This window comes from Drosophila willistoni, chromosome 3R, assembly GCF_018902025.1.
Source record: "Drosophila willistoni isolate 14030-0811.24 chromosome 3R, UCI_dwil_1.1, whole genome shotgun sequence".
In the NCBI taxonomy this organism is placed as follows: Eukaryota; Metazoa; Arthropoda; class Insecta; order Diptera; family Drosophilidae; genus Drosophila; species Drosophila willistoni.
This window is the reverse complement of record NC_061086.1, coordinates 5,689,215-5,714,009: the sequence shown is the minus strand read 5'-3', so window position 1 is coordinate 5,714,009 and position 24,795 is coordinate 5,689,215. Positions and strand designations below refer to the sequence as shown.

The 24,795-nt window shown below is 35.7% G+C and overlaps 5 protein-coding genes and 1 long non-coding RNA gene across 12 annotated transcripts; 3 read left to right on the top strand and 3 right to left on the bottom strand.

The window, feature by feature from the left end:
• The first annotated feature begins 256 nt into the window (after positions 1-256).
• Positions 257-3,291, top strand: LOC6650903 (dolichyl-diphosphooligosaccharide--protein glycosyltransferase subunit STT3B). Its single transcript, XM_002072929.4, has 5 exons — positions 257-1,783; positions 2,082-2,272; positions 2,348-2,818; positions 2,897-3,095; positions 3,168-3,291. Exons 1-5 carry the CDS (start codon positions 392-394, stop codon positions 3,237-3,239), a joined length of 2,325 nt encoding a protein of 774 aa, XP_002072965.1. The 5' UTR covers positions 257-391; the 3' UTR covers positions 3,240-3,291.
• A 430-nt stretch (positions 3,292-3,721) lies between these two features.
• Positions 3,722-5,016, bottom strand: LOC124460013. Its single transcript, XR_006953968.1, has 3 exons — positions 4,958-5,016; positions 4,422-4,616; positions 3,722-4,338 (listed from the first exon to the last, which is right to left on the bottom strand). It is a non-coding gene; the product is annotated as an uncharacterized LOC124460013 (long non-coding RNA).
• Positions 5,009-11,838, top strand: LOC6651127 (forkhead box protein P1). Of its 7 annotated transcripts, XM_023180334.2 has the most exons (11): positions 5,035-5,161; positions 5,532-6,823; positions 7,264-7,824; positions 7,952-8,129; positions 8,201-8,384; positions 8,481-8,525; positions 8,669-8,745; positions 8,822-8,923; positions 11,222-11,294; positions 11,451-11,666; positions 11,745-11,837. In XM_023180334.2, exons 2-9 carry the CDS (start codon positions 6,801-6,803, stop codon positions 11,231-11,233), a joined length of 1,182 nt encoding a protein of 393 aa, XP_023036102.2. In that variant the 5' UTR covers positions 5,035-5,161; positions 5,532-6,800; the 3' UTR covers positions 11,234-11,294; positions 11,451-11,666; positions 11,745-11,837. The 7 variants fall into 7 exon arrangements, with proteins under 7 accessions (XP_046865977.1, XP_046865983.1, XP_046865982.1 ...); XM_023180335.2 differs by lacking the exon at positions 11,222-11,294 and having other exon boundaries at positions 11,745-11,838; XM_047010021.1 differs by lacking the exons at positions 11,451-11,666; positions 11,745-11,837 and having other exon boundaries at positions 5,009-5,161; positions 11,092-11,295.
• Positions 11,791-14,306, bottom strand: LOC124460011 (trypsin-1). Its single transcript, XM_047010070.1, has 3 exons — positions 13,614-14,306; positions 12,308-12,694; positions 11,791-12,240 (listed from the first exon to the last, which is right to left on the bottom strand). The coding sequence occupies exons 1-3, from the start codon at positions 13,861-13,863 to the stop codon at positions 11,885-11,887; spliced, it is 993 nt and encodes a 330-aa protein (XP_046866026.1). The 5' UTR covers positions 13,864-14,306; the 3' UTR covers positions 11,791-11,884.
• A 1-nt stretch (position 14,307) lies between these two features.
• On the bottom strand, positions 14,308-15,392 carry LOC6651125. Its single transcript, XM_002072925.4, has 2 exons — positions 15,219-15,392; positions 14,308-15,020 (listed from the first exon to the last, which is right to left on the bottom strand). The coding sequence occupies exons 1-2, from the start codon at positions 15,280-15,282 to the stop codon at positions 14,365-14,367; spliced, it is 720 nt and encodes a 239-aa protein (XP_002072961.1). The 5' UTR covers positions 15,283-15,392; the 3' UTR covers positions 14,308-14,364.
• A 234-nt stretch (positions 15,393-15,626) lies between these two features.
• Positions 15,627-24,551, top strand: LOC6651124 (eIF-2-alpha kinase activator GCN1). The gene is made up of 4 exons (XM_002072924.4): positions 15,627-15,689; positions 15,745-15,847; positions 16,547-17,511; positions 17,578-24,551. Exons 1-4 carry the CDS (start codon positions 15,675-15,677, stop codon positions 24,400-24,402), a joined length of 7,908 nt encoding a protein of 2,635 aa, XP_002072960.2. The 5' UTR covers positions 15,627-15,674; the 3' UTR covers positions 24,403-24,551.
• The last annotated feature ends 244 nt before the right edge of the window (positions 24,552-24,795 follow it).

Below are 24,795 nucleotides of genomic sequence, written 5' to 3'. Positions count from 1 at the left end.
GTTTTTTTGATATTCAAATGAAAAAATACTATTTGTATGAAAATGTGGCATCATAGAGCATAAAAATACATGAAGTTATTACTAAATGTTTCAAAATATAAAGTAAAGCTAGTTTTTCTTGAAAAACAGCTATATCCCGCTAGCCGCTATTTCACAATTTATCCCGCATTTCCTTGTTGCAACCCAGTAGATCTAGTGGGAAAATAGCTAAATTTGCAGCACTGGCAGTGGCCTTTTTATCGACATTAACATTTCCAAATCGATAAGACACGTACTGTCAACACAAGCCGGTGAATTTTCAGGCTACGTGTCGAAGTAATGTTGGTTTTCTGTTCTTAAAAGTGGCGTTCATTTTAATTAAAAGTCCTGGTTCAGATTAAAATCAAAAATCATGAATCGGACACCGAAAATTTTAAATAGCAAGGTAGCTGGCTACAGCAGCCTTATAACTTTTGCTGTTCTGCTGATAGCCTGGTTAGCTGGATTTTCGTCACGCCTCTTTGCTGTCATACGGTTTGAGTCAATTATTCACGAATTTGATCCGTGGTTTAATTACCGAGCCACCGCGTATATGGTGCAACATGGATGGTACAAGTTTCTGAATTGGTTTGATGAGCGCGCCTGGTATCCTTTGGGCCGTATTGTTGGTGGCACAGTGTACCCAGGTCTTATGATAACGTCAGGTGGAATTCATTATCTGCTGCACATGCTGAATATTCCGGTTCATATACGAGATATCTGTGTGTTTCTGGCACCTGTATTCAGTGGCCTGACATCGATTTCCACATATTTACTAACAAAGGAACTTTGGTCACCTGGAGCCGGTTTGTTTGCGGCTAGTTTTATTGCCATTGTACCAGGATACATCAGTCGTTCAGTGGCAGGATCCTATGACAACGAAGGAATTGCTATATTTGCCCTGCAATTCACCTACTTCCTTTGGGTGCGTTCGGTGAAGACTGGATCTGTGTTTTGGTCAGCGGCTGCAGCACTTTCCTACTTTTACATGGTCTCTGCCTGGGGTGGCTATGTTTTCATCATTAACCTGATTCCATTACATGTGTTTGTCCTTCTTCTAATGGGCCGATACTCACCGCGTCTGCTTACCAGCTACAGTACTTTCTACATTCTTGGCTTGCTGTTCTCCATGCAAATTCCATTTGTCGGCTTTCAGCCAATCCGCACAAGTGAACACATGGCAGCTATGGGCGTTTTCGTGCTCCTCATGGCTGTGGCCACACTTCGGCATCTTCAGTCGGTGCTGTCGCGAAATGAATTCCGTAAGCTGTTTATAGTTGGAGGTTTGTTGGCCGGAGTTTTGGTTTTCGTTGCTGTCGTCGTCCTGACAATGATGGGCGTCGTTGCACCATGGAGTGGACGATTCTACTCTCTTTGGGATACTGGTTATGCGAAAATTCACATTCCAATCATTGCATCCGTTTCTGAGCATCAGCCAACAACTTGGTTCTCATTCTTCTTTGACTTGCACATTTTGGTATGCGCTTTCCCCGTGGGAGTCTGGTACTGCATCAAGCAAATCAACGATGAGCGTGTCTTTGTGGTCTTGTATGCCATAAGTGCCGTTTATTTTGCCGGGGTTATGGTGCGCTTGATGCTAACCCTAACACCAGTGGTGTGTATGCTGGCTGGTGTCGCATTCTCTGGCCTCTTGGACGTCTTCCTTCAAGAAGACGCATCGAAACGGATGGGCAGTATTGGCCATTCTCCTGCGGAGACTGATGAACACGAAGAATCGTTGGAAAAGAAAACTCTGTACGATAAGGTAAGTACTACGGTTGGCTATAAAGCATTTTAGATAAGAACATAGATTGTAAGTAAAATGACATTTTAAGTTTCACATAACCTAAGAGAAAAGTAACAACTAAATTATGTTTTCTTTGGAGTTGTGATAAAGGTTAGTTGCCTTATCAAACATTTTTATGACTCGCTCCAGAAAACCAGATACTGAAAATGAAAGTGTGTGTGTTCACACGCACAATCGTTTGACACATCGAACTGTATTATTTTTTCCATCCAATTTTATTGAATTATTCAATTTCATTGAATTATCCAATTTGCAGGCCGGAAAGTTGAAACACCGAACCAAACATGATCCAGCACATGACAATGGAATTAGTTCAAACTTGAAGAGCATTGTTATATTAGCTGTTTTAATGATTCTGATGATGTTTGCAGTGCATTGCACCTGGGTAACTAGTAATGCCTATTCTAGCCCGTCTATTGTGCTGGCATTCCACAACAGTCAGGATGGGTAAGTTATTGTGGCTTGTAACTTAAGACTGATTTGAAAACGACCATTACTACAATACAATGAAACTTCCTCTAGATCTCGTAATATATTAGATGACTTTAGGGAGGCTTATTATTGGCTATCGCAAAATACCGCAGATGATGCTAGAATAATGTCATGGTGGGATTACGGATACCAAATAGCTGGAATGGCAAACAGAACAACTTTAGTGGACAACAATACTTGGAACAATAGTCATATCGCTTTGGTTGGCAAAGCCATGTCCTCCACAGAAGAAAAGTCTTATGAGATTATGACATCCTTGGATGTGGACTATGTTCTTGTTATATTTGGTGGTGTAATTGGATATTCCGGTGACGATATTAATAAATTCCTTTGGATGGTTCGAATCGCCGAGGGAGAGCATCCTAAGGACATCAAAGAAAGCGATTACTTTACCGATCGAGGAGAATTTAGAGTGGACGCAGAGGGTGCACCTGCCCTACTCAACTGCCTTATGTACAAGTTAAGCTACTATCGTTTTGGAGATCTTAAATTGGACTACAGGTATAATTCAACCCACTCTTATATATATTTTATATAATTCTATATTTTATAAAATCTATTCTTATATTTTTAATTCAGAGGACCATCCGGGTATGATCGTACTCGAAATGCAGTAATCGGTAACAAAGATTTTGACTTGACTTATTTGGAGGAAGCTTATACCACTGAGCATTGGCTAGTCCGCATCTACAGGGTTAAAAAGCCCTTTGAGTTTAATAGACCATCTTTAAAAGCAAAGGAGAGACATTTCCCACCCACTAACTTTATATCTAGAAAGGTATATATCTTTGTTCTATGTGGCATTTCAAGAATGTTATTAATTTCTATACGAACATTTATATATTTTCAGAACCTTAAACGTCGCAAGGGTTACATCCGGAATCGCCCAACTGTTGTTAAGGGAAAACGTACATTGAAATAAAAAGTTATAGTTATTTGTAAGACAATTTCAGCAATAAATAACATAAAATTAATTTTGTTTTTATCAAACAAAGTTAACTACAAATAATTTCAGAGGATTTCCGCTAATTTATAGACTTCTGTTTGCCGGGATGGTAGTTGGCGATTTGTTGAGTTTAAAAAAGGGTTTTAAAAACACCAATTTCAAGAAAAATATTTTAAATTGCAGACGATGCTATATTGGCTAAAAGATGTCATTTGAACTCAGATGTCTTAAATCCTTGTACTAACGTTAGACGTATTTGAGACCACCCTAATGTACATGCTAAAAAATTTGACATGTAGATAAGCCAAGGACATTGACATTAAACATCCACCATGTATCCTGTCATACATACACAAAAATTTTCATTCTTTTATAGGTAGCTGTCGTAGACGAATGGAGAAAATACAGATGATAGAAGAAGTCATTAGTGAAATGAAATTTATAGTTATATTTAATTGTTTTATATCAAAACAACTAGGAATTGTTAAATCGTTGTTTAATATTAAATGGTGTGAAAAATATCTTATTTAGTATTTAATAGTTTGTTCTCTTCAAAGATATTGATTTTTACATTCACGTTTATATATGCATACATATGTACGTGCATATGTATGAATATATTTACACACACACACAAATACACAATTAATGTTCAGTCTACATTTTAGAGAGGTTGACTAACTATCTTGCCATAAATTTAAGATAGTAAATATCCAGACACAAGGATCAATACAGGCCGACGAAAGTGTAATTTGTGACAATTTAGCTACTTATAGTTTTAGGTGATGAGTTTGTCGCATATTTGTCGGCCTGTGTTTTGTGTCTGTGGTTGTTAATATGTATGTATAGTATGTATTTGCCGTCAACGTTTATATATTTTGTCTAGTGTCTGAAGCTGGATTGGAGGGCGATTCAGGAGAGCATCTAATTTGCTCTCTCTGCCTCTTGAAGGAAAGTATTAAACAATATGATGTCTACTTTCCAAAATATCTGAATCCAAAAGTCCGTTCCTGTTTAATAGTCCTCCATGTCCGATTGTTTCTCTTTTTCGTCCGATTGTCTCAGTAGCGACTTGCTGAAAAGGATCAAAATAAAATTGGGTTTCTAACGTTTAATCGGATAGATGAAAACATTCGAAGAAATGTTGAATGTACTGACCAGTTTGTTTTTGTCCTCACCCAACTAACACGAAATAGTATTTCAGATCCTTCCACATTATTTGAATCAAATTTTTCATCTATCCTATTAAGGGATAAGTAAGTATAACTTTCGGCTACGCCGATGTGCTTTATTTTACTGGCCCACATGTCCTATAATTCTATGGTTTAAGGACATTCCAAACGTCTTGTATTACTTTAACATAACAAAAAAAAAAAAAACGAATATCAAACAAACGAGGGATGTACCTATCTATTAATAGGGACCGGAAACTCTTTAAAAACTATAAAGTTTGGACGTTCACCAGGCTCTTTAAAAAATTGTGAAACTTCTCGCGAAAATTTCCATATTTTTCAAAGAGCCGTTTCTTGTTGAGCAGTTTATTTTTTCCCCCTTTTCTGAAGTCAATGCGGGATTTCTAATATTTAAATTTTGTTAGTTGACATTCTTTGGACTAAATTTAAACTTGTCACTAACATATTGTTACTCAAAATCAAAAACATGGAACCTTTTAAATGTTTTTTTTATCAACTTACCCGGTCGTTTGTCAATTTAAATTCTAGTATTTTGTTTTTGTTTTGCCTTTTATTCTTTTATATATATTTTAAGCATTGAATTTTTATATATCTTGGACCATAAAAACCATTATGTTCTATGATACATCCACATTTTGGCTTACAATAATGATTGTAATATTAGTTTGCGATAATATATGGTTTATCTATATCAACTATAGGCAGGTAAGGAAAATTGGCACAACATAAAGCAAATATTTTAAATATTTCTTCAGAATAAAATGCACAACAAATTTATAGTATTAGTCGTCCGATATTTTTCAATTTGAGCAGATTTTAATTAAATAGTATTTTAAAACACATATTTATGACGCCTACTACGAAAATTTTTTCAAAATTTGAAAGATTGCGGTTTTTCTTTAAAATTATTCAGCAAATTAAAACAAAAATTTTAATATTAAGAAATTCATTTTTCGAATATTCAACTCAGACTGCAGTTTTGTTCTGATCAATCCATGTTGCGAATATGTATACTTGTAGGTTTTTGAAGAAAAACAAAAATAAGATTCATCTGATTAATATGTCGATTTTACAGATTAAAGTGCTCAAAAATACGTATAACGTGCCACGAATATTAAGTAAATATATTACACCTAATCAATTAAATCAGCTACGAGTATTTGGATTACATAAAATTAAGTTTATTATGTGTAAAATATTTATTGGAGCCCTGGTGTTTGGTTTTTTGGAACTATATCTCGGTCTATTCCCCTTCCTATGGGACGTGGCCCTTTGTATATCCCAAAGTGATAATGAAACCATTCTCAGTCTATTCTTTGTATTCTTGTTAAGTTTATATGTCACTCTGAAATTGACTCCTGCTCTTGTGTATGAAAAGTGTATTTTGAATCGAGAAGAGACTGGTGAAATAGAGGGATCGTTTTGGGTATTCTTTATGTCAAGTGTAAGAGGGATTATTATAAATCAGATTTACTTTTTGCCCCTTACATATGTGATTATCATAATCGCACATTATGTCAACACATATACTATATTATTTATGTGGATTTTAATTGGTGTAATATCTGTGATAGTAACTTTTGCAGTGCCTCTCTTAATTGAGCCCTTAATATTTGAGTTTACAAATAAAATTCCCGAGACATTTTATGATGAAATACTCGATCTTACAGAATTTGTGGAATTTCCAATATCAAGCATATATATAATGAACACAGATGATCCATATTCATGTGCAAATGCCTATTTCTTTGGTATGGCCTGTTGCAAACGAATTGTTCTAAGTGATACATTATTCCTGAACAAGTCAAATGTAAAGCAAAAAAAGAGCTATCCAACCGGACGAGGTCTACCAAGAAAACAAGTGGCTGCTGTCGTTGCCCACGAACTGGGACATTGGAGTCGATGCCATTTCTTCATAACTCTGATTTTGTCGCAAGTCCATTTATTTCTTAGTGTCTTTTTTATTGGATTACTCTATGAAAATAAATATATTTATGAAAGTGTTGGCTTTGCACCAGGAGTATGTCCCATGGTTGTGGGAATAATATTGGCGCTATGGTTCATTATTACACCCTATACACGATTCGCAAATTGGTTTTTGCTTTTTATTATGCGACGTTTTGAATATTCGGCTGATTCGTTTGCTCAAGATCTTGGATATTCAAAGTATTTGCAGGCTGGACTACTTAAAATGTTTTTCGATTGTCCTTATTGGCCCTTTTTTGATAGCCTTTATCTTCAATTCTATAGGACACATCCAACAATGCTACAAAGAATTGAATATCTCATTATGCGCGATAGCGAATTTTGATGAATAATTGATTATCCAATTTATTTTCTAAGAATGTGTTACGAAAATTTAAGACGGTACGTATTTAGATGAAGTATCTGGAATATTTTAAAAAACATTTACTCATTTAGTAATATATATGCAGTCGAATTTTCCTATAATAAAATCGCACAGAACTAATGTAATAATCCTCAATCTATTAAAAGTTCATAGGAAAAACATATTTTTTGAAAAATAAAATATATTTTTTTAAGGTTTTCAAAGTCTGTTGCCCCTAACTCCGAATTTTATGTATTTCATATAGCTTGAAACGCTTAAATATATTAAAAAATAATTAAGAAGTATGCAATTTCCTTATAAGGTTATTAAAATACATATCTTTTCTATTAAAATTTACTAAGGAGTATTTTATACAGTATTTTCAAACGTGTACAATGCAATGTGAGGTTTTATAAAACGATCTACGTACAAAGAATTTGAAAAATTATTGGCATTTCATATATTTACCTTCTTACAGTATCTTAACAATGATTCGAATTCAGGATGACGAGTATTCTGAAGACATAAAGGAATCAGATCCTGAAGAAACAACTCATCAAAAAGAATTAGCCATTAAGTCGCGATTTCAACTTTCCCTGCCATCAGATATATGTCCCGATAATACAAAGAATAACTGTTTCCAACCGGGCGGATTTTTACATAATACAATATCCTATGCATCCCATATCGTCAAATGTAGCTCTCCGGCATCGAGTATAGGTGAATCCCAAACAACTGCACAGTTCGCCGCCGCCAGCTCCCATAATATACATCTGCCCCAAGGCCAACATATGATGGCCCCGATTCCAGATCTTAATTTCTACAATATGCCCGACATGATGGCCGAACAGGAGAAGCTTATAATGTCTGATGCTGAAAGATTTTTAAGATCAAAAGAGAATGAAATGTGCAATAATGAATATACCCACATGCATGATGAGTTTGCAATGCGAAAATTCTATCATCCGCTGTTTGCTCATAACGTTTGCCGTTGGCCGGGATGTGAGATGGATTTGGAAGATATAACTGCGTTCGTAAAGTAGGTATTCCCTATATAAAGGCAAAAATTAATTTCTATACCTTCAAAATCAAGGCAGATTTTCTGCTGTTAGTATTCGTTATGGTCTCAGATCAATGAAATGGCTTTAAATGCATCTAAATTTTAGGCATCTCAATTCAGAACACGGCTTGGATGATAGATCCACTGCCCAAGCGCGGGTTCAAATGCAAGTAGTCTCTCAATTGGAAACACATCTTCAAAAAGAAAGAGATCGATTGCAGGCCATGATGCATCATTTATACTTATCTAAGCAACTTTTATCACCAACAAAATTGGATCGAAAAGTAAGTAAAGATATATTTGAGTAAAGATATATTTGAGTAAACATCCCTAACTAACTTATTCACATTTTTAGGACATCCCTACAAAAGATGGCACATTCTGCAATATGACCAGTCCAATAACAATTAACAGTATAGGTCGACCATTTCATCAGTCAAGTTCTCCAGGATCTATGAATCTTCCCATGGTTAACTCAACCAATATATGCGGAATGAAGAAAAGGAATCATGATAAGAATACGTTTTCCATTAATGGTGGTGAGTATGTAAAACCAAATTTTACAAATACTCAAACACACATGCATCACATAAGCTAAACAATTTAAATCTTTTCTATTATATTTTCATTCTTAGGATTACCTTACATGCTGGAAAGAGCTGGACTAGATGTACAACAAGGTACAATAATTTTAATTATGAGTATATTCATTACCAAAGACTATGTTCATTTGTAAAGTACAGAAAAGTTTTGATTAGTATGTATGTTGCAAAATTTGTATTTTCTGTAAAAAAAAACCCTTATTTTCAACACTACCTTACAGAGATCCAAAGAAATCGAGAATTTTATAAAAATGCTGATGTTCGACCTCCATTTACTTATGCGTCTCTTATAAGACAGGTAAGCCGCAATTAAATAGTTCCAAATCTTTATATTCATTTTCTTGTGCGTATTAAATTTTATTTTTTATTTGAAGGCCATCATAGACTCCCCCGACAAGCAATTAACTTTGAATGAAATCTATAATTGGTTCCAGAACACATTTTGTTACTTTCGTCGCAATGCAGCTACTTGGAAGGTAAGTTATCTATAGGATTTATTCTTAGGTATATAGGTTTCTATATATGTACATATGGCACTATTTCATATCTTATATTGTAACTTCCCATCCTGCCAACTACACAACACAGTTATTATATAAAGCTGAAAATCACTCTTATGCTACATTTTACAATATTTCCGATCGAAAAAAACTCCGTGCTTTGAACTATTTAATTGCCCAATCAAGATCATATTATTACTTTCATTCATGGGAAGTTTCAACAACAAAAGAAATCTTGAACTTTTTCTACACTTTGTGAATTGTATTCAAATTCTCAACATCCGTCATCATTTAGGCCATTTGATAATCTTCCGAATATTATGCTGACTGTTAGCTGGCATATCGTGCGTATACGCTATATTTATTTCTGTGGGGAAAGCCTAGCCGACGAAACTTTCAGATTATTTTCGGCCCAACCTAGATATTAGTTTGTATGTTTTCCACAAAAAAAAAAAAACTTTTTCAATTACAGTCCAAGTCTAGCTTGGATATTTGGGTATTTTTGTCTAATATCCTTGTGTAAAAATGCTAGAACAAAAGAAAAATGCACCGAATCTTTACCGAATACTTAATTAATTCCAACACATACAATTTAGAATGCAGTCCGACATAATTTGTCGCTCCACAAGTGCTTTATGCGCGTCGAGAATGTGAAGGGCGCCGTCTGGACAGTTGACGAAATCGAGTTCTATAAAAGGCGACCCCAACGCACGGCAGCCGTGGCAAGCAATTTAGCAGCTGCCAAAAGTTCAGTAGATTCAAATTTCTTTGTTGCTCTTAACTTTGGGTATGTGGGAAACATTTAAAAAACAGTTTTCATTCCAATTTTTTTCATTAAAAAATTAATTACTCTTAAAGTTTTTTTTCAACTTATTACGCCAATACTTTAAACTCTTTTATAACAATATTGTTCAGAAATATCTAATGAACTAATGTTGAAAATATTTAAAATATTATATATTTACCATGTGTATTTGGGAGTTTTAGGTATGTATTTCTTAACTATGTCCGTCCTCCAGTTTATCCGTCCAACTGTCTGTCCGTATGTTTGTCTGTGTATCCGTCCATGTACCTACTTGTATTCTGCATTTTTGTGATCTGAATGTTATCCATCTCTCACTCAGTTCTTTCCTCTGAGTTCCATTTTAAACTTTGTCTGATCGTTCAAATATAAACTATAGACCCACAGCCTGCACTTAAGAAAGGGATCTAAATATCAAGTTTTCTACTACATAATGAAATATTTACTTGGTTTTCATGTATAATGTGGACACTAATGAGATAACCATATTAAATATTTAAATGCTAATTAAATTTTTCTCAGGATATATGTTATATAAATATCCATTTTCATATGTCTATGTCTATATACAAAATATAACTTTATATTTCATATTTTTTCATTTTAAATACTGAATTGCTTGCGCTTGCCTGGTTTGTGAAATTTCCACTTCGTTTATATACTTACTTATTAAAACAAATGTAAAAATAAAAATAATTATTTAGAATGCCATTCGAACAAATTTATCTTTACATAAATGCTTTGTGCGTTATGAAGATGATTTCGGTTCTTTTTGGATGGTCGATGATAATGAATTTATTAAAAGGCGGCACCTATCTAGAGGGCGACCTCGAAAATATGAGCCGTCTTCGTCACCGAATTCTAGCCAATCGGGCAGTGGAGTTCGCACTGATAAAAACTCATGTGACAACTGCACGCAGCAATGCTCAAACATTGCTCCCGAAAAGTCCTTGCTCGATGCAAGCCCAAGCGAAATCGACAGAATGGATGGTTTTAATATGTGTAGTAATAGCAATAGCAAAAATAATGCTACTACTAGCGATTCAAAACTATTTTCCGAATTTTGTGTTAATGATGGTTTAAGTAGAGGCTCAAAAGCTCTATTAAATTCTAAGGTAATTAGTAGCGATGCTCAGAGTAGGAACAGTTTGGATGACTATTCAAGTCAAGCGATATATCAGAATAGCATAAGTGAGTTCCCTAATTAAGTAAACAATCTTGTCTATCCTTAGTATTAAATATGCATAATTGTCTTATACCAGAACACTTTTGGTAGGATAATAATCAAATTATCAAAATAAATTTAAACCCAAATGCTTATCATTCATACTCTTCTTTTCAGTCAAATCTTTTGAGTCTGTTTTCAGATAAAGTAAAGAATGGTCTTTATATTTGTTTTCCTTACACTTTATGGATGGAATCAAAGTTTAAAAATGTTTAGTTATTCACAATTTATCTTTGAATTTACATAGATATATAGCTAACTGATGAAATGGTCTAGCAACTTGGACTTTTTGGCAGATGAGTATCTGGAATTGTCATTCTGTAAGTTTCGTAGAATTTTACGACTGAAAATGTATTTTCATATGAAATTTAGCTTAGTAAAATCGATTTTCCAATATCGATTTTATACATTTTTAAGAAGTCATTAACTATATGTGCACTCGCTTTAAAACTTTAACTACTGTTTCTTTTTTTTAGGAATAAATGCTCTGGTTTCTGCTCCTGAAAAGCCAATTCGCTGGGCTATAAAGACGTTATTTAAAGGATCCCTAGACGATTCTTCAGGGATCCAAGGACTAGCCAATGCTACATGGATTAAAAAGTAAACAAGTAAAGTTGTTTATATCAAAAACAAATGAACATAGAAAAACAACAAAGAGATTATCCGAAATTGTTGCTTTTCCCAAGAAAATTGTAAGTTAGATCTTAAAATATTTTTCATTATCTAATCCGGCATGGATTTATATTGGAAATTTTCTTCACTTCGTTTAGCAATTCGAAACTTTGGAACAAACAAATTTGCAATAATTTGAGCATATTTAAACGTAACAGCAAGGGGAAAATGTATTGTCAATAAATAATTTTAAAACAAACAATTGTATTCTATAATTAGGCATATTACTACCACTTGACTATGAACACAAACATGTGTTATCTAAATTAGATTTAATCCAGGGTATAAATTTGCTAACACGCGTGTAAACACCTGGATATCCTTCACGTCCACAGCCAACGCCCCAAGATACAATACCAACAATGAAGTATTTGACTCCATTGGACAGCAATAATGGTCCACCACTATCACCTTGACATGAGTCCATACTTGGTCGGCCAGCACACAACATGGTTGTGGTTATTCGAGTGCTTTTATATTTTTGATTCCGGCATTCTGTAATCGACATTATGGGAACTTTAACTTGATTCACAATCGATGGCAATTCTCCTCCCTCTGAAGTGCGACCCCAACCAACCACGGTGCCTATACGACCTAAAGAAGTGATCAAAGAAATAGTTCGTAAGCAATTTCTAAGATACAATTAAAAATCTTTAAATACCTGCTGGATCATAGTTATATCTGGGTAGGCAGACTGGCTTTATAATTTTGGAGAATGCGATTGGTTTTCTAAGTCTTAAGAGTGCAATATCATTATTGTAGGTATCTGGATCAAAGCTTTTATGTTTTATTACAGCCGTTACGGCTCGCTGAATGGCTTGAGATTCTGAAGTGATTTCCTGGTCATGATCACCAAATATTATACGAATTTTTGATCTTCTCAATTTTTTAACACAATGAGCTGCAGATAGGACGTAATCCTTGGTTAATAATGATCCGCCACAGTGAAATTTGCCATCGTATATAATCCGTGCCATCCATGGGTATTGATTTACTCCTGTTGGTTTTCCACCGACAATTCGAATTTCTTCATTTGAAAAGCCGCAATCTGAAAAAGATAAATTCTCATGTAGTGTGAGTAAATCATTTAACATTTTATAAAGCCTTAAGCGTGGCAATAAAACCACCACAATTCGGAAAATAATTAAACTGAGCCATGGAGTGCATAAAAAATCGTCGCATTAGAGTGAAAGTGAAGTGCTATCATTTGAAGCTCTTCAGAGGTAATAGTCAAAGCTTTTCATTACATTTTCTTTCCGAATGTCAAATCGTGTGCGTTTGCTGCTGTTTTCTAGGGGGAAGGGAACCTTTAAAACTTTTGTTTTATGTTTTGTTGTTCGGTACTTTGATTCGTACTAGCCTAATTTAGAATATTTTAAACTGGCTTAAAACCAGTCTAAAACCAATTAAATTATTTCTTCTAAACGGGTTTCTGAGGGAAAGTTTTCTTACTGTATTCTGAAGATGGTATTTTGCACTAAGTACTTCACTTTTACTTTCTATACGGAAAAGATACTATGCGTCAGCTGGTTAGTACAAAAATGATCAATGAGCTAAGTTGACCTATTTACTTGAAGAATTTTCTTAAATAAATAAATGTAGCACACAAAACACGGAAGATATCTTGAATATTTTTAAGTTACAAGAAAGAAGATACATAGTATTATGATTATTATGCTAAGTGGATTCGTGTCAACAACGGACACGAAATAGGCACGGGAAAGTAATTTCGTCGTTCCAGTGAAATGGGTGACCGGCCGTATGCTTTCTCTGCCAAAAACTGGGTCGATTCATGGATTTAATAAAGAGATGCGCAGTTTTTTGTCTTTTAATGTAAATTAATATTCTGATGGAAAAAATTGACAAACTGTTGATTTGCACATTTTTATGCTAAACATTTGAAATGGCACTAGCTTTTCACTTTAGCGCAATGACCTTGAAAGATACGTGGAGATCACACTACTTACCGCAATCACAATTTTTTAGATTAACATTTTCAGTATATTCCGTATCATCTTCTGTATCAAGTCCAAATGCATTTGACACTCCGGAACTGATTCGAAAAATAGTATCAAAAAGAAATTTACCGGTTCTATTTAAGTTGTTATCACGAATATGATTTCTATTTTCATATTTATTGCAGCTTTGAGATTTAGCAAAACATAGATTTTTATTCAAAGTCACCATTAAAATCAACCAGCAATATATTAAATTCATTGTTACAAAACAGTTGACATTGTTTTAGCCGCTAAATTTGTTTTTGATACTAAATATTTGTATTCTTCTCGATAATTATTTAAATGGTTTACAAACAATTACATTTAATTTATTTATCTTTATTATAAGTCTATAGAAGAAGAGATTAAGTTACTTAAATTGTACTATTTGTTAACACATATAAAATCAGTAGTGTAGCGTACAAACTCATTTAAATCTAAAGGCAAAACTTGGGACTTGGCCAAAGATATTGTTTGATAAAAATGAAGACCTTAGCACTGGTACCAAAGTGTCAGCAGAAACTGGTTCTTTCAGCGATTTTTAATAACTTTTGTGATTTTGACGGTTTTTGTTAAACCGTTACATTACTTTCTGAATTCATCTTAATTATAGTCTAGTAGAGTATATCATGGCTTTATAAAATAAAATAAAAAATGATCAAACTTTGTATTATGTTTTTTTGTTTTATTTTTATAAACATTTTTAATACGTCTATCATTCTTATGATTCATATTGGCGTCTTCTCATAAGCATTCGGTCAAGATCGCGTACCTTCTGTTTCTTGATGGGCACTGGAACAGACGGTCCCGTGCTATTGTCAGATTCTGATGTGTCAAAAGCAGAGTTATTTCTTGTTTTACACAAAGCTAACTCTGATGTATCAAAATTGTATTCATCATTCGTGTTAGCCAATTGTTTACGAAATACTGCAGCACTTTGCGAAACCCGTGCTTTAGGATGGGACGGTGGTAGCCATGAAACTCTTTGTGTTATAGTATTATAGAAATAATAAGAGCCACAACCACTATCATAGACATCTTTCCAGCCAGCTTCCAAAGGATATTTACGAAGCAATCGCTTGTAACGTTGAAGGTACTTTTCAGTTGGCTTGGATCGCATATTGGTCCACTTATTCACGCAATAGAGATTGCACTTATGCCATACATTATATTTGTTGGGACACAGTTTGTATCCATGAAATGACTCTGTAACCCCTATACGCTCCTTAATCCTATCTGTCCACATATTCTCATCGGTGGCATGACGTTTTGTGGACGAATGGCTATTTTCCTTATATGCATGGGGTCGAACCTTATCATCGTCATCATAGTTTTCAGCAATGATTTCTTCTATAGCTTCGGGAACTGATCCAGTGGCTGCAAGGACAAATAAAGAATTTTAGGGATGTTTAAATGTAGAGACATATGGCCTTTAGTTAAAACCTCCATTACAAAGAAAACATTTGCTCTCTTTGTGTACACACACATAATGTACGACATACATATGTACATACATATGAATCTCTTTAAAGTTGGATGTACAAACATCTTTTACGTATATAAATATATCTTTACCATTTTGTTTTTGTACAAGTCCTCGATTCTTCAATCGTTTTAAGAGCGCTGGCGGTAAGCTCATTGTTGATTAATATTGCTATTTTATTTGATTTAAAAAACAATAGACCGGTCCAGAAATTTACAATTCAGCTTGCTATGGATTTTTTTAGGGACAGTGCGATAAACATGGGTCAAGATAGCGACGGTAAGGAGTCGGTGAAATATGAAACACATATTACACCGACTTTCAATTATATTATTGAACAATAAGAAATATAAACAAGCTTTAATAGAAATAGCTGATTTATAGTAAGAATCTTGTTGTATATAAAAATAAGACAAGATACATTATTATTTCAAAATAAAGTATAGCCGATTATTTTGATTGCTTTCAGTTCATATCGATAGCCTTATCGATAAATAAGGCAGGCAGTGTCAGTGTCATCTCGATTTTTAATCACACGTTTTGTGAATATGGCTGATGGACAGGTAATTTTATAAAAATGAATGAAAACTACAAAAAACTAATGAAAATTATTATTAGTTGGCAAACGCTTTGCGCGATTTACCCAACAGGGTACTAAATGTCCCTGTGGAAGAGCGTTCGACGTTATTTCAAAATGTATGTGCCGTGCTGACAAACCCCGGTAAGTCATAATATGCACCTACATACATATAAGAATCGCTGCAAAAAAATGCACGTATGCAAAATTAGATATGTACATATATACAAATCAAACGATAAGTGTTATAAAGTGAAGTCTATTAGAAAATTTAACAGATTCAAAGAGTTATTATCCTATAATCAAAGTATAGAGTGTAATTATGTACATACATACATATTTAAGATTTACTCCATGCATATGTACATATGTACGTATGCATTAGCCCTAGTTTTGTATGTATTGTATACATAACGATATTTCGTTAAATATTCAAAAATATTTCTGTAAATTGTTATTTTTTTCATTTTTGATACCATAGAAATATTTATAGGTATGCATTTTTGGCATTTTCGGAAGCTTTTACTTATTAATATACAGGCATATTTAATTATTGATTTTTGTACGAATCTTTACCGATTTAGAAACTTAAGCATTTATTAATAAAAGATTTCATATTTTTATAACTATGAAAAAAGATCTAAAACTTGAATGTCGGATCGTTATTTTATAAAAAAAAAGACTCATATTTTTGTGTGGAAATATGAGTCTCTTAGACAAACAACATTTTGCAACTTGGTTTATGGTTGTAAACACTTTTAAAGCCAACATTCTAGTTTTACTTCTAAGAAATCTTCTGTTTATTAATTGACTTCCCAACGTTCTCTTTCAATTTTTTTAAAGGCATTAATTCTTCAATAGTTCGAGGTATTTGTAAAGTGATCGGAACAACGATTGCTAAATATAAGGATCCTCCATCTCAGCTTCTAGTTCGAAAACTGATATCCGAGCTAGTTAAGGTTCATCATGATTTAACCATTGAGCATATGTTAAATGTGTTCAAGACGCTATTGTTCAAAGAGTTTCCATCAACATCGCCGCAGAAATCGTCAAAGCCAGCTTGTGTGGCTTTAGGATGGATAGCATTAATTATAAAGCAATCGGATGCCGATTCCAACATATTTAAAACCGAAAAGCAGCGTTTTATTGAATATCAGTCGCTGCTCTATCAAATCGCTCTAACGGCCCCAAATCCACGAATTACGGAAGCTGCTACAAAAATCTTATTCGAGTTATGGGATAATAATTGTGTTTTTGATGACACTCTTGATATCCTATTTCGCATGGAGCCCAATTCAAATGTCGCAATTATGCTAATGATGATGATACGATTTGAGAGCAAAAGCACAGAATCGGCTATATTAAAAACACATAAAAACAAAATTTCTGATATCTTTGTAAAAAGTATGATTTCATCTAAAAGCAAGCCTCACAAATCATTCATAATATGCTGCGAACCATTTCTGGCCTCTCTAGTGGAGTCTGAATTTGATTCACAAATATATCCTCCTCTGCAGCGGGCAATCTTGAGAAGTCCTGAAAATACGCTAGAAAGTGTTGGTGTTATTGTTGATATAGTAAATGTCGATTGTAGTCGATATGCTAATCAGATTGGAAAGATATTGATTCAAAATCTATATAGCAAAGGAGATGCAGCCCGACGCGAATCACTGGAATCGTTAAAATCTTTGGCAAGGAAATGCTCAGATGTTCTCGTTGTCAAGGAGTTATTGCAGCGTATATTTTCGGTTTTAAATGGATCTGATGGCAAGATAAATGTGGTCGAGTACAGAATTAATTTAATCCAGGTAATTTTTCCTTTCGTTTGTACTCATTTTTTATAAATTCTACTTATTTATACTATTATATTTCAGGGTGCAGGCTATTTGAGCTTCAATAATGTGTCTCAGGACAATATGCATAATATATTGGACGAAGCAGTGAATCTATTTTGGAAGGCTCTTGAAGCCGAAACACAGGAGCGGGTTATATGCTCTACCTTAGACATGTTTGGCCTATGGACTGAAAAGTTTCGATGCGAGTTACCCGCTGTTATTATAAATATTTTCAAAACTGGTGTGGAGCAGAAGAACACAAGTCAGGCTATTAGACAGAGCTACCTGGATTGGATGCTGTCTTCAATTCAAAACACAGTGATTAATAATCCAAGTAATATTGTACCAACCCTCATTACCTTATATAGTAGCGCAATGCAAAACGTTTCGCAATTGAGCTATACATCTGAGGCAGCATGTATCGCTTGCATTTTGTTGATTTTGGAGAAACCGTCGGAGAATAATGGATCGTTTTGGAGCTCTATATTCGACATGAACAAAGTGTGCTTCTTCAATGAAAAGTTCTTAACCACGGCCACTCCAGAGACATTGTGTCATATTTCATTGCTTGCAAAAATATTCCTTAAACAATATCCAGATAAAATTAAGGGACCAATAGACCAATTGTATCGTGCCATAGTGTATAATATCTGCAACAATTCCGCCAAGGTTCGCACATTCACAATAGGCCAAGTAAAAGAAATCACTAAAGGTTCAGGAGCTATAGAATTTGTTAGGACTGCGTTAACTGAATTCGGTCGGCGTATAAATGTAGCCAAAATTCAATACGAAAGCAGCGATTGTACTGACCAATCTAGCACCCCATCTCAGGCATTTGTTAAAGCTTTAGAAGTTTTAAGCTACTTGGAAAACGTCAGCAATGAAGAGTCAATGGAATTAGCCCTGCAACTCTTAAGTATTTCGCATCATCCAGCAATTGTAACCAATAATCCGTTCTTTTGGGAAACCACCATCCAACAGCATTTTCAAATAAGTTCTAAAGAGTTTATTACAAAGAAGAAACAAGAAATCATAACAGAATTTATTGAAAACTTTGAAGTGAGCACAACCTATGAAAATATCATATCAACATTGGTTCGAATTAGTCCTGACATTATAGTGCCCATTGTTGTATCCAAGTTCAAAGTATATCTTCAGGATGCTCAAAATGTATCGGTCACAAACGAAGAATACCTAACTTATTTAACACCCGATGGAGAACTTTACGATAAGAGTGTGATACCTCATATCGATGCACAGTATGCCACAGTTGGTGTAAAACGTGAAAACAAAGTGTATAGCTACAAGGAACAGCTGGAGGAAATCCAATTGCGTCGAGAAATTGACGAGAAGCGTCAGAAAGAAGGCAAATCGAAAACTATCAAGCTGACCCAGAAGCAAGAGGAGCTAATCAAGAATCAAACGGAAAAGGAACTTCGTATTAAGATTCGTCTTCAACAATTGTTTGAAAAATTAATGTGTAAAATATCTTTGTTTAAAGCCTCTTGTGCTGGAAACTGCGAATATATTGCTTTATACTTCCATACCATATTAGATGATATTCTAAAAGCAACTGAAAGCCCTTTGAGTGCTGAGCCATTGACAAACTTATACTACTTTTTGCATGAGATGTGTCTTAAGGATCAGCAAGATTTGTCACGTGACATTGCTATTGCCACTATAAAGCTTCAGAAACCTACGTTCGATTTGAAAGAAGAATGGATTGCATTCAATTTAAATGAGAAAATTGAAAGTATTGTTGCAAGTTTAAGGAAATTAACGCTTGTCAATGATAATTATTTAGACGCACCGTCATTCTCGTATACGTTTGAATTTCTAAAACGTGCAATTTTATTCCTTAACATTGAATCTAATGAAGAACTTGTATTAACCATCATACAATTGATTGAAGTGCATGCGCAGCACAAGGAAACCGAACGCAATCATCCTAAGTACTTGCCAAGATTGGGTATGTTTGAAATATTACTTTATCTAATCAAGAAAAACAATAAAGTACAAGTGCAGGCGATTTGCGCAATTCTAGAAGTTGCAAAATCGTCATCTGGCGGCAGTTCAAATGCTAATCCTGATAATCAAATAATCGATTTATTTCTTAAATCTCTGCAGAGTTATATAGACACAGTCAGAGATGTCGCATTGCGGACTCTGCAAATAATGATTGAGGCCATTGTTGATCATTTGAATAGCAATGACGACCTGAAGAAGGAAATTATTGCAAGGCTTTGGATTGCTAAGTTTGATGTAACACCCGAAAACGAAGACTTGGCCATCAGTCTATGGGATAGCTCTAATCTTCCATTTCCAGAATTCGACGATATTCTTTCTGATATAACCCATCCGCAATTGTGTATCCAAAAAGCATCAGCCGAGGCCCTAATACCTCTTATACAACGTGACCAAACATTAATGAAATATGGAATCAAGAAGTTATTGGAAATATACAATGAAAAACTCACAATGATACCACCAATTTTGGATCAATTTGATCGGGAAATCGAACCAGCTATGGACGAATGGAAGCCAAGGAGAGGAGTTGCTATTGCTTTTTCACGTATTGCTCAATTTTTGTCGGTCGATGATATCAATTATATTATGCAATTTATGGTATCGCAAGGGCTTGGTGATCGTGAGGAAATTGTTCACAAGGAAATGCTAGCAGCTGCATTAAAGATTGTCGATATACATGGCAAAGAGACGATTGTTAGCTTATTACCAGTGTTTGAGGAATTTCTGGATAAAGCACCAAAATCACAAAGTTTTGATAACATACGTCAGGCTGTTGTTATTCTAATGGGCTCGTTAGCTCGACATTTGGAGAAGGATGATAAACGCATTGATCCGATTGTTAAACGTTTGCTAATGGCACTTTCTACACCCTCCCAGCAAGTACAGGAGGCGGTATCCAATTGTTTGCCACATCTTATGCCTTCCGTTAAAGATGAAGCACCAGCTATGATTAAAAAACTGTTGCATTCGTTGGCGAAATCGGAAAAATATGGAGAAAGACGTGGTGCTGCCTATGGTATAGCCGGTATAGTCAAAGGTCTTGGAATTCTGTCGCTTAAACAATTGGATATTATGTCCAAACTGACCACATACATTCAAGAGAAGAAGAACTACAAATCCCGTGAAGGAGCTCTATTTGCATTTGAGGTATTATGCACAACACTTGGACGCCTATTCGAGCCATATATTGTCCATGTTCTACCACATCTATTGCAATGCTTTGGTGATCCTTCGCAATATGTTCGACAAGCTGCCGATGACACAGCCAAAGTGGTTATGGGAAAATTGTCAGCTCATGGTGTAAAGCTTATTCTACCATCGCTCTTGGACGCACTGGATGAAGATTCATGGAGGACAAAGACGGCATCTGTCGAACTTCTCGGAGCTATGGCATTCTGTGCACCGAAGCAGCTGTCGTCTTGTCTGCCGAGTATAGTTCCGAAATTAATTGAAGTACTTGGTGACTCGCACACCAAAGTGCAGGAGGCTGGTGCCGATGCCCTTAAGGTGATTGGATCTGTCATCAAAAATCCAGAAATTCAAGCGATTGTACCAGTTTTATTGAAGGCTCTAGAGGATCCATCTAACAACACATCTGCATGCCTACAAAGCTTATTAAAAACCAAATTTGTGCACTTTATTGATGCTCCTTCTCTGGCTCTTATTATGCCGGTCGTTCAGAGGGCATTTATGGATCGATCAACAGAAACAAGGAAGATGGCTGCTCAAATTATTGGAAACATGTACTCGCTTACCGATCAGAAGGACCTGGCCCCCTATCTGCCAAGTATAATACCAGGCCTAAAGTCATCATTGCTGGATCCTGTGCCCGAAGTGAGAGCCGTTTCTGCCCGTGCTCTTGGTGCTATGGTTAAGGGAATGGGTGAATCATCATTTGAAGATTTGCTGCCTTGGCTAATGCAAACTCTGACATCTGAATCGAGCAGTGTTGATCGAAGCGGAGCTGCCCAAGGTCTATCCGAGGTCGTTGGCGGTCTTGGTGTGGAAAAAATGCACAAGCTTATGCCCGAAATAATTGCCACTGCAGAGCGAGTGGATATCGCTCCACACGTTAAGGATGGTTACATTATGATGTTCATCTACATGCCCGGAGCGTTCCCAAAAGAATTTACACCCTACATTGGACAAATTATTAATCCGATTCTGAAAGCTCTAGCTGATGAAAGTGAATATGTGCGTGAAACTGCATTGAAAGCAGGACAGCGGATTGTCAATCTTTATGCTGAAACTGCAGTGGCTCTTTTATTGCCTGAGCTTGAGAAGGGACTTTTTGACGACAATTGGCGCATTAGATATAGCTCAGTTCAATTACTAGGTGATTTACTGTATCGCATATCAGGAGTATCTGGAAAAATGACAACGGAAACGGCCAGCGAAGATGACAATTTCGGAACCGAGCAATCCCACACAGCTATTATTCGTTTCTTGGGCGATGAACGTCGTAACAGAGTGTTATCCGGTTTATATATGGGCCGCAGTGACGTGTCCCTGATGGTACGTCAAGCAGCATTGCATGTGTGGAAAGTTGTGGTTACAAATACACCACGTACTCTGCGTGAGATTCTGCCCACATTGTTTGGCCTCTTGCTGGGTTGTTTGGCCAGCACCAGTTATGATAAAAGACAAGTTGCAGCTCGGACTCTGGGAGACTTGGTGCGAAAACTTGGCGAAAGAGTTTTACCCGAAATTATACCCATTCTAGAAAGTGGATTAAACTCTGATCATCCTGATCAAAGGCAGGGCGTTTGTATTGGATTGTCAGAAATTATGGCATCGACATCAAAGGAAATGGTTCTGTCATTTGTACATAGTTTGGTTCCAACCGTACGCAAAGCTCTGTCGGATCCTTTGCCAGAAGTTCGTGAAGCGGCTGCAAAAACATTCGAGTCCCTGCATAGTACTGTTGGTTCTCGGGCTCTCGATGATATTCTTCCCTTTATGTTGGAAGGTCTTTCGGATCCAGATCCATTGGTCGCCGAAAACACTTTGGATGGATTGCGTCAAGTGATGTCCATTAAATCAAGAGTTGTGCTTCCCTATCTTGTTCCGCAATTGACTGCTCCACCTGTGAATACAAAGGCGTTGTCTATACTTGTGTCTGTTGCTGGTGATGCGTTAACAAAATATTTGCCCAAAATATTGTCTGCATTGTTGGACGCTCTATCAGAATCACATGGCACAGCCAATGAGGCTCAGGAACTGGAATATTGCCAAACTGTCATATTATCGGTAACTGATGAGGTTGGCATCAGGACAATCATGGATACTCTTATGGTTTCTGCCAAATCTGATGATTTGTGTACACGAAAATCTTCTGCTAGTTTATTGTCAGCGTTTTGCATTCATTCACCTGGAGATTATTCACAATACATTCCTCAGATTCTGCGTTGTCTGCTCAGACTAATGGCTGATAACGATAAGGAAATTCTACAAAAATCATGGGAAGCTCTCAATGCTGTAGTTAAGGGATTGAATTCGACTCAACAAATTGCCTATGTCAGCGATGTGCGTCAAGCTGTGAGATTCGCTGCCAGTGATCTAAAGGAGAAGGAGTTGCCAGGATTTTGCTTACCCAAGGGCATTACGCCACTTTTACCCGTTTTCCGGGAAGCTATTCTCAACGGTTTGCCTGAGGAAAAAGAAAATGCCGCCCAAGGACTAGGCGAAGTTATCTTCCTTACGAGTGCACAATCTCTGCAACCATCGGTCGTACATATCACTGGACCATTGATTCGTATTTTGGGAGATCGTTTCAATTCTGGTGTCAAAGCAGCTGTTCTGGAAACATTGGCCATACTGCTTCACAAAGTGGGAGTAATATTGAAACAGTTCTTACCACAACTTCAAACCACTTTCCTTAAAGCGCTCCATGACCAAAATCGAAATGTGCGCATGAAGGCTGGCAAAGCTCTTTCCGAATTGGTGGCAATACATTCAAGAGCCGATCCGCTGTTTAATGAAATTCACACTGGCATTAAGAATTCCGATGACTCTGCTGTCCGAGAAACTATGTTGCATGCCCTTCGAAGCATACTTACCCCGTCTGGCGATAAAATGTCCGAACCCATTAAAAAACAAGTGTTTGGTACTCTGTTGAATATGATTGGACATTCAGAGGATGTAACACGAAATGCTGTTGGCGGTTGTTTGGGAGCTATGCTAAAGTATATGCCATCAGCTCAAATTAGCGATTTCTTGAATAATAATGTGTTGGCCGAAAATTCTGATGATCCATTGGTCAAGCATGGCTTTACAATTGTTCTATTTGTTGCCCTAAAAGAGTGTCCAAGTGAAGTGTTGACACCAAAATTACAAGATGGAATCATAGCCAATATTTTAGGTAATATTTCATCAGACAAAGTGCCGATTGCTTGCAATGCAATTCGAGCTGCCACATATCTTTTGCAGCATGTCCTTTCTAGTAGAGGTGAAATCCCAAATAGTATTGTTGTAGCATTATCTAGGGCAATGAATCATACAAGCAACGATGTTAAACAATTGGTTGCAAAGAGTTGCACTCATCTATCAAAAAGTCTAACTGCTGATGAGATTAATTTGGAAGTGATGAAATATTTGGTTACCATGTTAGTGAACGGTACAAAAGAAAAGAATGGATATGTTAAATCCAACTCAGAATTGGCCCTAATTTCTATATTAAGGTTAAGAACTGATGACACAACCTATTCAAAAACAGCTGATATCTTAGAATCTGGAGCCAAAGAGTCATTGAGCGAAGTTGTGACAAAAGTTTTGAAAAAGGTAGCAGCACAGACACCAGTTAAGGAAGAAGAACTCGATGATACGCTGCAAACATAATCATCGTACTTAGCCACATACAACATATTACACCGGTTTTTGTCAGAAACTGAAAAAGACCATAGTTTTAAAAAACTTAGTAAAAGTTATGTACACCTTTTTTGTAAACAATTGCGCAACACAAATAAAACATTTTTACTATAATCGTATACAATATTGCAGACCGTTTATGTAATGAAAAGATTTGCTTACTTCTTCCCTCAATAAGGCGGATGAAATTATGTGTTTTGAATTGATATTGCAGTGATTTCATTTAAAATTTAAAAATAAATTAATATATATGTATGAATGTTCTAGGCAATCGATAACAGCGAAGGAACACTATTGGATAACAGATACGTATTTTTTTCAGATAAGCCGCTTTAAGTTGAAAGTAATTTTCATGGCAAATGA